General features: G+C 36.3%; 1 protein-coding gene across 1 annotated transcript in view; it reads right to left on the minus strand.

Moving 5' to 3' along the window:
• Positions 1 to 13,060, minus strand: part of LOC145678624 (uncharacterized) — an 86,262-nt gene that overhangs the window by 43,137 nt on the left and 30,065 nt on the right. The window contains exon 4 of the mRNA XM_081748980.1: positions 7,747 to 7,922. Within this exon, the coding sequence (XP_081605106.1) occupies positions 7,747 to 7,922 (176 nt within the window). The remainder of the gene's footprint in view (positions 1 to 7,746; positions 7,923 to 13,060) is intronic.

Below are 13,060 nucleotides of genomic sequence, written 5' to 3' on the forward strand. Positions count from 1 at the left end.
GGCTCCTAAGGCTCAAGTGGAACCAATAGGTGATATATTGAACCATGTAGCGAAAGCGCAATATTTTTCAAAGTTTGACTGTTCGGCAGGATACTATGGCGTAGGTCTCCATCCTTCGTCGTACCCCTGTACGAGTTTCGTTTATAAAGGACGCCAGTACGTAATGTTGGTCTTGCCTCAAGGAATCAAGAGTGCGTCCGCCATTTTCCAGAGCGTCATGCATAGCTATTTCGACCAAAGTACTAAAGATTTTGTCACTTTATTCCTGGATGATATTTTAATATCTAGTACTTCTTTAGACGAACACTTCGCCCATTTGGAGCGTGTGTTCGAAATTTTCGAGCGTGGAAATTTTTCCCTAAATTTCCGGAAGTGTTGCTTCCTTCTGACGGAAGTGAACTTCCTGGGACATGTCATTAGTGGTCAGACTGTTAAAGTTGACCCACGTCATAATGAGCCAATTCGTTGCTATCCCGTCCCAAAAACCAAGAAAAAGATGCGTCAATTTCTAGGATTATTGGGATGGCGACAGCGGTTTATTCCAAATTATTCGACTCTTACTTCTCCATTGTACGATCTCATTAAGAAAGATGTTAAGTATAAACTTACTCCTGAAGTTTTGGATCTCTTTTATAAATTGCGGGAAATCGTCAGTAATCCACCTGCGTTGGGACAACCTGATTTCAATTTGCCGTTCCACATCCATTCGGATGCTTGTTCAGAGAATTTGGCTGGTTTTCTGGCACAGTACCCTGATGGGTCCGATCATCCAAATGTCATTACCTACGCTAGTCGTAGAGTTAAACCTTACGAACTTTCATTGTCTTCTTTTCAGTTGGAATTGCTCTCTGTTTTGTTTCTGTGTGAACGTTTTTCACAATACATTCTTGGAAGAACCACGTATATTCATACAGATAATGCTGCCGTCACTCATTCTTTTTCTATGAAGAACTTAGACACTAGGACGACTCGTATGCTTCTGAAATTACAAAGGTTCGACCTTATCTTCGAGCATTGTCCTGGAAGTTTAAATTTTGTAGCGGACACATTGAGTAGGAATCCACCGGAAGTGCCTTCTAAGTTGGAAGAATATCATGTCAATTTCTTGTCTGTTCAAGATTCGTCTCTTTTCAACCTGGAGAAAGTCAGGGAAAAGCAGCAGTATGATGACTTTTGTATTAAGTTAAGGTCTTTATTGGATAGTTCTCCAGAACATGTCACTTGTTATCAAGGTTTGTTATATTTCAAACATAGAAATTCGAACCAATGGCTTTTGGTTATTCCTCAAGAGTTAGTAAAAGAAATAATTGGAATAGTCCATTCGCGTGGTCATTTTGGGGCTAGGAAATGTATGTCTTTATGTCGTTCTTTATTTTACTGGAAGAAACAAAGGTTGTCAGTTCGACAGTATATAAGAGATTGTCTTGATTGTGCTGAGACAAAGTTCGCCAATCAAGTAATACTTAAAGAAGAAATTCATATAGAAGCGAGTCGACCTCACGAGCGTCTGGCGGTGGACCTCGTTGGGAGGCTCCCAGTTAGTAACGGTTATTATTATATTTTATCTATTATTGATATTTATTCTAGGTTTGTTTGTTTCTTTCCTCTAAAGACTGCTCATGTAAAAGGTATAATTTCAGTGTTGGAAAAGAATTATTTCTATTTGTTTCCTTATCCTAATGCCATTGTCTCGGACAAAAGTTCACAGTTTGTCTCGCGCCCATGGCAGGACTATTGTAAGGAGCATAACATGAAATCAATATTAACGTCTAGTTATTCCCCTTCTTCGAATGGTTTGGCGGAGAGGAGCCATAAAGAACTCAACCGAATTATCCGTTTGGAGTGTCATAGTAATCATTCTAAGTGGAGTACTGTACTGAAGCGATGTCAGGAACTCCTTAATTATTCGTTATGTAGTAGTATTGATTGTACGCCTGCAGAGCTATTTTTATCTTATTCTGCTATTGAAGCATTTAAAAGGAATTTTCCTTGGCCTGGTGTTCTAGAGAAGACACCTACCCAAGATCGTCATATTACATTGTATCCTAAAGTTACTAATAAAACTAAGAAATCTTTGAAACGAACAGGAAAGGAGGTTAAGTTAGAAGAAGGAGACCTAGTAATGGTAAGACTTCACCATCTTTCCTCTTCAATCAAAGGAGAATTTGCAAAATATATGAAATGTTTCTCGGGCCCTTTCTTAGCCAGAAAGGTACTGAAAAACTCAGCAATTTTGCATACCCTCACTGGGGAAAGTGTGGGAACGCAAAATTTTAATAACCTGAAGAAATTCAACTGCTCCGAAGAACGGAGGGATGAACTGCTTCGGAATTATCCATATAAATAACTTTAACTAACAATGTATATAGTGTAAAAAAAAAAAAAAAAAAAAAATTTCCTGTCCCCTGGGTGGATGTAACGTTCCTCTTTGAGCGTTACATTTTCTCAAAGAGATTATTGGTGGAAATGTTTAATCAGCTCTTAGTTAATGTTATTTCTTTTATATTTCTCAATTCTCGACTCTCATGAAGGATTCAAGATGGTCGATAATTGGGCCAGTGTGCGTAGCTAAGTGTGCTACTTTTCTTTGTATGTCTATGTTTGCGTTGAGCGGCTTTTGAGAATAGCTCTGACTGTTTAAAAATAATTTGAATTTTTGTGTTTCGTTTAAACAGAGATTAATTATAAACGTGAGTATATAAACGTTTATTTATATAATTTTTATTCCCTCTTAGTTATATCTGTTTTATTATTAAAGTTGTCGTTTCCGTTCTACGCTCTGATGCGTAGTATGGAATGACCAATCAGGAAGCGAGCAGGCTACGGAGAGCCCCCCCCCCCTTTGTCTTAGTTTCTTGTAGCGAATATGGCGGAAGCGTAGTGAGAAGCATAATTTGTCCATGTCTTGGACATAACATTCCCTGCAAATTATGCAGTAAACGAGTGTCCTTTTTTATTATCAGTGCCTTCCTAAGCATCGCTGTGGTTGAACATTATGTTGGGGGAATGAATATGCAGTGAATTATAAGGAATTCGTCAAAACTGGCTCAGCGTGTGTGTGTCTGACGTATTACTGGGATTGGCAGCAATACTCGTTAATCACTGCTGTGATGAAATCTGAAGTTTAATAGCCTTTCTCTATTGTCTCCAAACCGCATTCGATTGCGTATGGCTTCGTCCTCTTGAAGGAGTGACTCCTCATCTTCCTTTTCCCGATTGGGACTTGGTCCTTTATTTTGCCGACTGACTCCGCCTGCTTCAGTGGGACCCAAGTATATCGTTTAGTGGGATCTTCGTCCGTGGTCGTCGTTGTGAGCATAGGTGCTACAACGACTTATATAGTAAAATTGTGTCTATCTGGTGAACGTTGATGAGGTGTTTCCAGTTGCTGTTAACTAAGAAGAAGGTCGCCGTTTGGTCAATCTGTACCTGTGGCTAGAATTGCGATTACTACGTGTCGAGCTGCCTGAGAGGTCATTGGAGACTGGTCGCTGCCCGAAGATGCTGCCGAAGCTGTGCTCTTTGAACTGGCTTGTGGTGCCAATATTGTCTACCAGTAGGTGTTGAAAGTGGCTGTTGGGTGAGCTTTGGTCACCGTTTCAGGTAACTCTGTCTTTATTATTTCTATCTCGATCTATGGAAGGAGAACGCTGTTCCGGGAATCGTGAAGAAACTTGTTTACAATTCATATATTTCGTTCGAGTGTTGTCTCCGTTCATAATATCTGGTACAATATTATTAATGTCGTGTGTCTATTCCATTGTCTCGAGTCATTCTATAAAGTGAAGACAATATATGATTTATTAATCATTTGTTACTCAGTGAATTTACATAATATACGCATATTGATTTTCCAATGTCCATAATGTTTCAAGTAAATTTTGTCCGTAACATGTTTGAGTAAACGAAAGTGAGTCTCTATCCAGTAAGTCGAATCATACGCCAGCGGGGTAGTCTGATATCAACACCGTTTCTTTCTTGCTTTGAATAAATTCCTAGAGTTGTTTAGATGTATAACATATTACTCGCCACCATCTAGCTCATGTTCGTCCAGTAGCGGGCATTCCGTATTGTCTATTTCTCAGGTACTTCACTTGATAAAGTAAAGATTGATTAGCGATGGCTAGTTTATGTCTGTCCAGTAGCGGGTATTCCGTATTGTCTATTAATATCCATATACATATATATATATATATATATATATATATATATATATATATATATATATATATATATATATATATATATATAGTTTACAATCTAAGTATTAAGTCGCCACACCACAAAATTTGTGTTAAACCCTCGAGTTGTCTTCATGTCACGTTTTAACTATAATGTTGCTCACTAGTTCAGTGAGGCGCGCTAAGACGGTGGGTGTATGATACCGCTCGTACTTCAATGCGAAAGTGTCAGGAGTTGAGTCTAATTTCACTGGCTGGTCTTGTATTCCCCGCAATGTTTTACAGTGTATTGTTATTACCGCCGCTGTTAATTGTAAATTATGTTGAGGGAAATGCCCTCTTAACAGTTGGATGCGGACAAAGTGGAGATGCTATGTACTTAAAGGGGGAAGGTAAATCGACACAGCCGTAGGTCTACTCTCTCTCTGCAATGAGATATTTACGAGCAGTAATGTAATTGGTAATTTCTTCTATGTGAAGTAACCTACCGAGGATCTTGTGCTAATATTAAATTGAAAAGAGGTAAACAACTCTCTCACTGTCATTGAGGGTACTGTTTAAACCTTGTTATTACTCATCTTTAAGTTGTGTTGGCGTTAGAAGTTTGTAGAGTCCTTTAAACTGGATACAGATGATTTTTTTCTTTCAACCAAGTCTAGATGTCCATGTTCATGAATGTTAATGAGAGTTTAGTATTATATGTTATTACAAGGAAAGTTAAATAAACAGAGTTGCAAGATATATGGTGTTGTCCTGAATGATTTTTTTTTTTTCTATCTCTTCTTCCTCAACATCGACGATGCCATTAGTGTACAAGAATCTGGAGTTAAGTAGCGTTGTGTTTACTGGTCTATAATTACAGCGTAAGAAAGGAATAATATCGGCGACCCATTTTTTTTTTCCTTTCCCTTTCCCTTAACGTCGGCTACGGATATGTCTTAAGATAAATAGTTTTTTTTTTTCTTTCTTTCAAGCTGACTTCCCGTAGCCTAGGATGTAACGCCTCAAGTTGGCGTACACAGCCAGAATTCTAATTACTGTAAACTGTGTCGTTTCAAGTTTGGCTCTCGCAGCCAGGATACCATTAAGCGTAAATAGCGCTTTTCAGATGTCATGACAAACATTCCCAGGACCCACCTCAATCATGCCTGCCGACGGTTTCGACACCGTTAAGAGACACTTATTGCGGCAGATGGCGGTTTCATAGAATGATATCCTGTATTGGGTCTGTCTTCATGTGTACATAATGTTCAATGGTCATTAAATACTCTATCTTCCGTCTCTGCTCCTTTTTCCGCGGATGTTATTTTCTCAAATAGCTGCCGCATCCTGTATGTATATATATAAAATAAGATAAATCGAGGGAAAAAGTGGACCACTCTCGCCATTGAAAATTCCTTGACTTCCATGTCAATATCCTTCGTTAGTTTACAGTTTTATTATATTTGATGAATATTTTGGTATTTACTTTCAAAATAATAGTTTGTTGTTATTTGATAACCCATTGCAATCGTCCTAAATTAACATTCGTCTTCTTTATTATAACATTTCATAAATAGGAAAATAAGACAACAAATTTTGTATTGATTATTATTTTGCTCATGTTTTTCTCTTAACTTCGCATGCTTTCTACACATAATATAACATACATTACTACTTTACTCTAATATTGATTGGCTGCTACGTAAATAGAAATTTCATGAAAGTAGACCGTGCATAATTGCGAGTGATTTTTTTTCCTGTACAAATTCAGACTGAGACATTCCACACAGCAAGCCGCAAGTGCAAGTGCAATATTCCAGATGTTTCTGGCCAATGACGCCACATTCCAGGATGATAATCCGCTCACTCACACAGCTGGAACTGTTACGTGTGGAACTGCATCTCCCTTGGACCAGCCAATTCTCGAAATTGAACATTATTCATAATCTGTGGTCTGTTTTAGACACACGAATTCGGAGCTAATTTTTCACCCCCCATCGTCTTTCACAGAACCAACTGTACGTGATGCACCGCCCGTGGAAAGGTGAAATGTTCTACTTGCTACAATCCACAATCTCTATGATTCAATTCCACGTAGCATCAAAGCTGTTCTGAGCGTGAAAGGTGGTGGCGCCATATTAATCTGGTAAGTTGCACTTCTTTCAGTTGCTTCCATTAAATTGGTAAGTACGTGAATATCGAATTAAATTATCCGTTTTAAGTTTAATTGAAGATAATGACTATACAACAATTTGTCCGTTCTAGTTTTTGAGTTGTTGGTTCATTCATTATTGAGTTGAAGCAATTGTTGTAGAGAAATTCAATGTCCGACTTCTACCTTCTACTGTAGAACTTCAAAATGTTTGCCACTTAGAACCATAGGATCTATGTATTGTCCCCCAACAATATTTTGACATTCTGTTTTTTCTACTGCTGTATTGTCTGGTGTTTAGTGCGGATTGGGTTTAGATGTAATGCTATTTTTATTGGTGAAAACAGTTTGATTTTAGATAAAATTTCCTTTTTTCTACCAACTATTGCATTGAACAAATCCCCAACACTTCATTAAACGCACAAGTACTTTTTTTTTTCACATTTTTTTCGAGTCTTCTGTTCTCGCCCAACCTCTTTAATTTATGTCACATTTTTGGGGGTGAGGAAAAATATCGTAAGAAGGACAGTAGATACTGGGATTCCAAGACTCCATAGTATTGAAATGAAATGAAACGAAATCTTTTGAGTTTTGCGTCCCATGGTTATGCCGGCTAGGCTAAAGGAGACAATGATGATGAGAAATGAATGAAACTGGTGGAATGAAGAAAGTGGGAGGAAACGGGAGAACCCTGAGGAACCCTTCTCCCACACACACGGTGTTTGTCCATCACAAAGTTCACTTGGCGGGAGCTGGGATCGAACCAGGGATCCCATCCGCCAGCGGTGAACGCTCTACCACTGAGCCACTGGGCCCTTCTATAGTATTGAGTATAACCCTCTTATCTAAAGAACTTTAATCAAAATATTTTGTAATTTAAAGTTAGATATTGGATGATTACATGTAAGGTTAAGAGGTGAGCTGAGTGTGAGTCCCCGTCTGACCTGGGCGGGAACAGTTTCCGTTTGGAAAAATTACAGTTAATTTCCTTCTTCATCAGTTTTCATATTATTTACGCAAGTTATATATAGTAAGGAAAATAAATTGTAAGAATTCTACACTGTACTTTCAGAAGTACACCCAGTGGAATACTGGTGAAGAAGGGATCAAATACCAAGAACGTGATTTGCTTCTCGATTTAATCTTAATAAAGTGAGATTCACGATGAAGCTTGCAGCACTTAAAAGAAGTGAAATATAGGGAAAGGGAAAGGACAAAATCAAACTACATTTACGCAAGGAACGTGAACAAAAATATTTTCCTTATTATGACATATTTACATTTGTATATCAAGTATGTCTGAAAATATTCAATCACGACGGTTTCTCAACGACTCTAATTTCTCAAATAAATTAGTTAAGTTATGCGTTAAAAGAAATGGCTTTTAAAGTCATCACCTTCCTAGAAAAACAAATGAAAACCGTAACTTACCTTTGGACTTTCATCATTCTTCTTGGATTCTCCATCTTTTTTTCCAATGAATTCATCGTCATTTCTGTTCAATTTAGGATAGTCTATACTGTCAGTATCCTCAGAACTTTCAACAACTGGATTCGAATTTAAATTCTCTCCATTATATTTCAAATTAAAAGCAACGGTTTCTGTTCCTGTTCATAAAGAAAAGAATGCGCTTTAAGCATATTCGTATTACTTTTATTACAAGTTTACATCCCGGACACTATTTTAAGCACTTTAGAAATGTAGGCCAATATTTTATAAATATGTTTCTCCCAGCGAATATGTCAAAACAAATTTAAAATTTCTTGAAGTTTTTTGCTTTCTTCTGTATTATTTTTAATTGGTCGAAAGTTTTCATGGCGGACTAATAGTAGAACGCTCACCTCTAGTGAGAGGGTACCTAGTTCGATCCCAGATCACGTGAATTTGTGAAATGAAAGTTCTAGTTCAACGTTCTATGATTACGCATCGAGGCTAAGGAAGGTGGTGATGATGATAATGAATGAAGTGGTGGAATAAAGGAAAGTGAGGGAGGTAAAGTAGAAACCTCAGGCACACGATGTTTGTCTACCATAAAGCCCACTTAGCTCGAGCTATGATTGAACCAGAGACCCCACGCACAGAAATGAGCGCTCTAACAATAAGCCACCGCGCCACTTGAGTTTGTAGTGGATACATTATGTCCATTTTTAACACTTCCATATTAAAAGAAGGGTACAGGAGAAGAACGTAAGAAGGGAACATTTTTTCAACAGGACGTCAATTTCAAACAAACGTTTCTAATGTCTTTCCTCTATATCTACTTTTTAAAATTATTTCACTTTTTAAACATGTTTTACCTAAAAGAAAAAAAAAACGTGAGAAGAAAAGGGGTGGGAGTTAGAATATTGGCTTTTTTTACCCTTCTAATACATTGTTTTTTCACTAATATAGTGTGTACATTAAATATTTTATATTTACATTATGCAGCACATTTTCAAATCTAATATTCTACCTTAAATACGTATTGTTCATAACGAAATCTGCGACTTAGCGGACTTCCGATTTTACTCCACTCCCTCTTACTCCAATTAGTCTGTTAAATGGAGGATTTATCTTGTTTAAAAAGAAATAACTAAAACATTGTTTTCCTTTCAAAACCTTTTTACTCAAACCTGCAAATAAGCCTTCTACTATGCTACTTCGAAAATAGCTAGGAACAAATACACATTGACCCAGAACTTTTGGAAACATGATCTGGGTACATCAAGAAACAATAATGTAAGTGAGTCCTTTACACGAAGTGGTATAATTTCATTCCTTCAACGTTACATGTAAAAAAGAAAAAAAACAAAAAAACATGAAAACATGAAAACGTAAATAGGGAGACTCTTTTTCTTTTATCAGTCCATCAACTTGATCAAGATATTAATTTAATATAACTATCTTTTGTTTCTTTGAATGCCTGCATCTGAAAATATTCGATTCCCCCTTTCCTTTTTGGGGCCGCGGTGGCTCGGTGGTAGAGCGTTCACCTCTGGTGCTTGGCGTCCCGGGTTTGATCCCAGCCCCCACCAAGTGAACTTTGTGGTGGGCAAACACCGTGTGCGTGGGTTTTCTCGGAGCTCTCCCGTTTCCTCCCACTTTCTTCATTAGACCATTTCATTCATTTCTCATAATCACCGTCTCCTTTAGCCTAACCGGCATAACCGTGGGACGTAAAACTCAACGATTTCATTTCATTTTCCCCCTTTCCTTTGTACTTATCAAACACAGATTTGATTGTCTATGTAAGTATAATGGAAGGAATTAACATAGTCCCCAGAAAAAACGATTTGTGCACCACTTGTTCGTAAAATTAATTATCAGCGCGATAATTAAGCCTTCCAACACGCGTTTCTTTGTTAGTTCTGAGGTGCAAGATTTTCAATCTACACGTGAAGTATGTTATTTCAAATAAAGGTAAGAGATAAGAATTGAATTGTGCTATTTAATGAAAAAAACCGAAGGTTAAGTTTATTGATCATCCTGGTCACGTCGCCTACAGCGTAATAAATGTGATCTAAGACATAAAGCGTATTTCATAAATTAGATATTTGAGGTCACTAAATGTTGAATATATGATTTTATTGTTTCCCATAATAATAATAATAATAATAATAATAATAATAATAATAATAATAATAATAATAATAATAATAATAATAATAATAATAACACACAAATAAATAAAAGTTCTGTGCACCGGATCTCAGGGTATGGATTCGATGTATATTTTGTTACGCCGAATCCAAATTTCGAAACCGTAGGACGATTGATCATCTCAATTAGTGATATGAGTGAAAAACGAGTGTCCTCCTATCCAAAGTCACTGAAGTTTTTCGCCCATAAAACAAAACTGACACGTTTACTCGTTCGAGGGTTTCGAAATTTGGATTCGGCGTAACAAAATATACAACGAATCCATATACCCTAGGGATAGGTGCACAGAACTTCTATTTTTGTGTGTGGCTGTATAGTATATTATTTCATACACATCGGCAAAAACATGATATCGGTCACGTGATAAATATTTGCGCGACCGAAATGTTCGTAAATGACAGTCGCATGATCGGAATAATGAACAAGATAAATATGAAGACAAACTGTGTAATATTTTTAGGACTTTTGCAAGCTCTCACATATTAAATACCTAATAAATTAAATTAATTTAAGTTATTTGGGTATGAATTGAAGCTACAAAGTTAGTCACAAAATTTGATTAAAACACTGTTAAACATGGAATTGTGTTGGAATAAATGTAATAATTTGCTTCGAATTTTCTGTGTAATAATCATCACTGAAATTCGCTTTGTATAGGAATCATATTAGAGATATGTACATTGTTTATATATTACAGGATGGATTTCTACAAATTTGAGGATGGGTAGTGTAAAACACAAGAAGATAAAAGTGAAATTTTACAAAGTACCTCCACTTGATTCACTTAGCACCGGAATGCCACAGAAGAAGGGCAAGAATGGCGGAGGAAGAATGGGGCAATAAAAGGCACAAAGACAGAGAATTGTATCGCAGAAAAAAAGAAGAAAAAAATAAAACAAATTGATCAATTAACTCCAAGTGAACAAAAGAGAAAAAAGACTGCTAGCAAAATGTACAGACTGAAGCGATAACGATTGCCTAACTTTAATATGATAAGCATCTGGTCTGCCATGTCGGATGACGTACAGCCACATCCATCAATCCAGCGTAAACGAGAGAGACAGAAGTGGTGCAGGTTATCGTGATTGTTCGAAAGCAAACACATTAATAGAAAAGCCAGAATAGGTAATTGTTAAGCTGAGGAAATCCAGAAGCATCTTCATCGGGAAAACACAGAAAATTTTAAATATCTTCTTGGCTTACTGAAAAAGGCGTTATAGTGTCGACACCTGTTAAATGACAGTTGCTACTGACCTATACGCTTGAGAAACAACTTCAACAAAGCAAACGAAGGAAAATATAAGCTCAGCTATCGGAAATGAGTTAAGAAAATACCGCTTAGAGACAAAACATTATCTTGGAATTCCCCGGAAGGGCGGAAGAGAAGGGATCACATTTACGAAGAAATAAGGAAAACAGAGGACAGATTCTTTGAAGATGACTGTATTAGTAGCAAGACAGCAGAAAAAATGACTTTGTTAAGAAATATACAGTAACGAAACAAAGAAGGATTCTACGTGACAATATAAAAAACGTATTTGCTCGATTTTATAGAATACTTCAAATATAAATATTTTATATGAGAGTTACCGGAGACTGAAACCGTTTTGGGTTATATCATCATGATTTGAAGATAGGGAAATTTGTACGCGCGTAAACAATAATATTGATTTACAGTGGATACATTAAAGAAGCATAAGATAATTAAGGAAGCCATGTAATGAAACTGTTTGTTCGGCCGCAAATGAAATGTGCATGTTCAAATAAATGTTCTCAGCATCATAACAAGCAAATAATGTATCTATACGAAGATGACAAAGAAACCAAATACTCAAAATGGGAATATGTTATGGAGAATAAATATATCAACGGAAGAACAAAAAAGATAAGAAAGGTAGCGAAACAAGTGAAATCACGTACCATAAGAGGACTAAAAAATATTCGAAATTGATCTCGTCGATGTTCAAAAATCATATTTCCAAATGAATCATCAAGGCAGAGAGTTCAAAACCTGAAAATCAAACCTAAAGAAAAACGAACTGGTTTTGTATTTAGACTTCGCAGAAAATTATGTTACCAAATATTCACAGGAAATTCACAGTTATACTTTTAAGAAATATTGTAAATATATAAATATTTTAAGTTATACTTTTAAGATGACATTTTAAATATTTGTGGAGCACAAATAAACCACATCTGATTTCAGAAGTCGGGCAAAGACGCAGTTCTTCTATATACGAAGTTTGCGTTTTTTCAGTGTTTCATTACGAAACCTTACTGCAGGAATCACATAAGAATACATGAAGACCGATTCGTTAATTATTTTTAAAACTGAACTTGATATCCTTGTACTACAAATATGGCGGATGTAATCTTAAGAAGTGTAACGTTGTGTTTGTGAGGGATCTAATACCGTTCACAAACACAACAGTATAAATTTAACGAAACAGTTCGGATACCAATTCTCCTCGATGCAATCAATGTATGTTCTCAATACTAATCATTTTCCAATTTTTACGAAAAATTTGCCTTTTCATTATTTAACTATTCAACTGTTTGAAATAATTTAAGGTGGTTACAAGTCATAAGATCAAGACTAAAAAAAATTACTGCATAAGATCGTTAAATTTAAGAGCTGTCAATAAATATAGAACAATATGTTCTTGGACTCCATTTACACAATATACTTTTAGACTCCATTTACACAATATAGTTTTACTTATTTAAACTTTTTATCTAAATAAGCGAATGTATATCAATATATTAAAGAAGACAAGCACTTTTCTACAGAAAATTTTGTCATTTTATGATTTCTTTATTAAACTAAGAACTTTGGTTTCCTGCAATAGATGCTAAAATAGAATACTGGTGAAGCTCTAGATTCGAATCGAGACTGGTTTTTAAAATAGAACTGACTGGTTCGTCTGGAAGTTATACAATTTAAATCTTTGGTTGGATTGAAGTTTGGCGTCTCTTTCCAGCATCGATGTCATATGAGACGTGGACCTATACCTTATCGTAGGATCACAACCACATGTGCTCCCACCGGGAATCGAACCTGGATATCTCAGACTTAAGGCACGTATGCTTACCATATAGCCACGAC

The sequence above is a fragment of the Thermobia domestica genome, chromosome 2 (assembly GCF_964235325.1).
Source record: "Thermobia domestica chromosome 2, izTheDome1.hap1.1, whole genome shotgun sequence".
NCBI lineage: Eukaryota > Metazoa > Arthropoda > Insecta > Zygentoma > Lepismatidae > Thermobia > Thermobia domestica.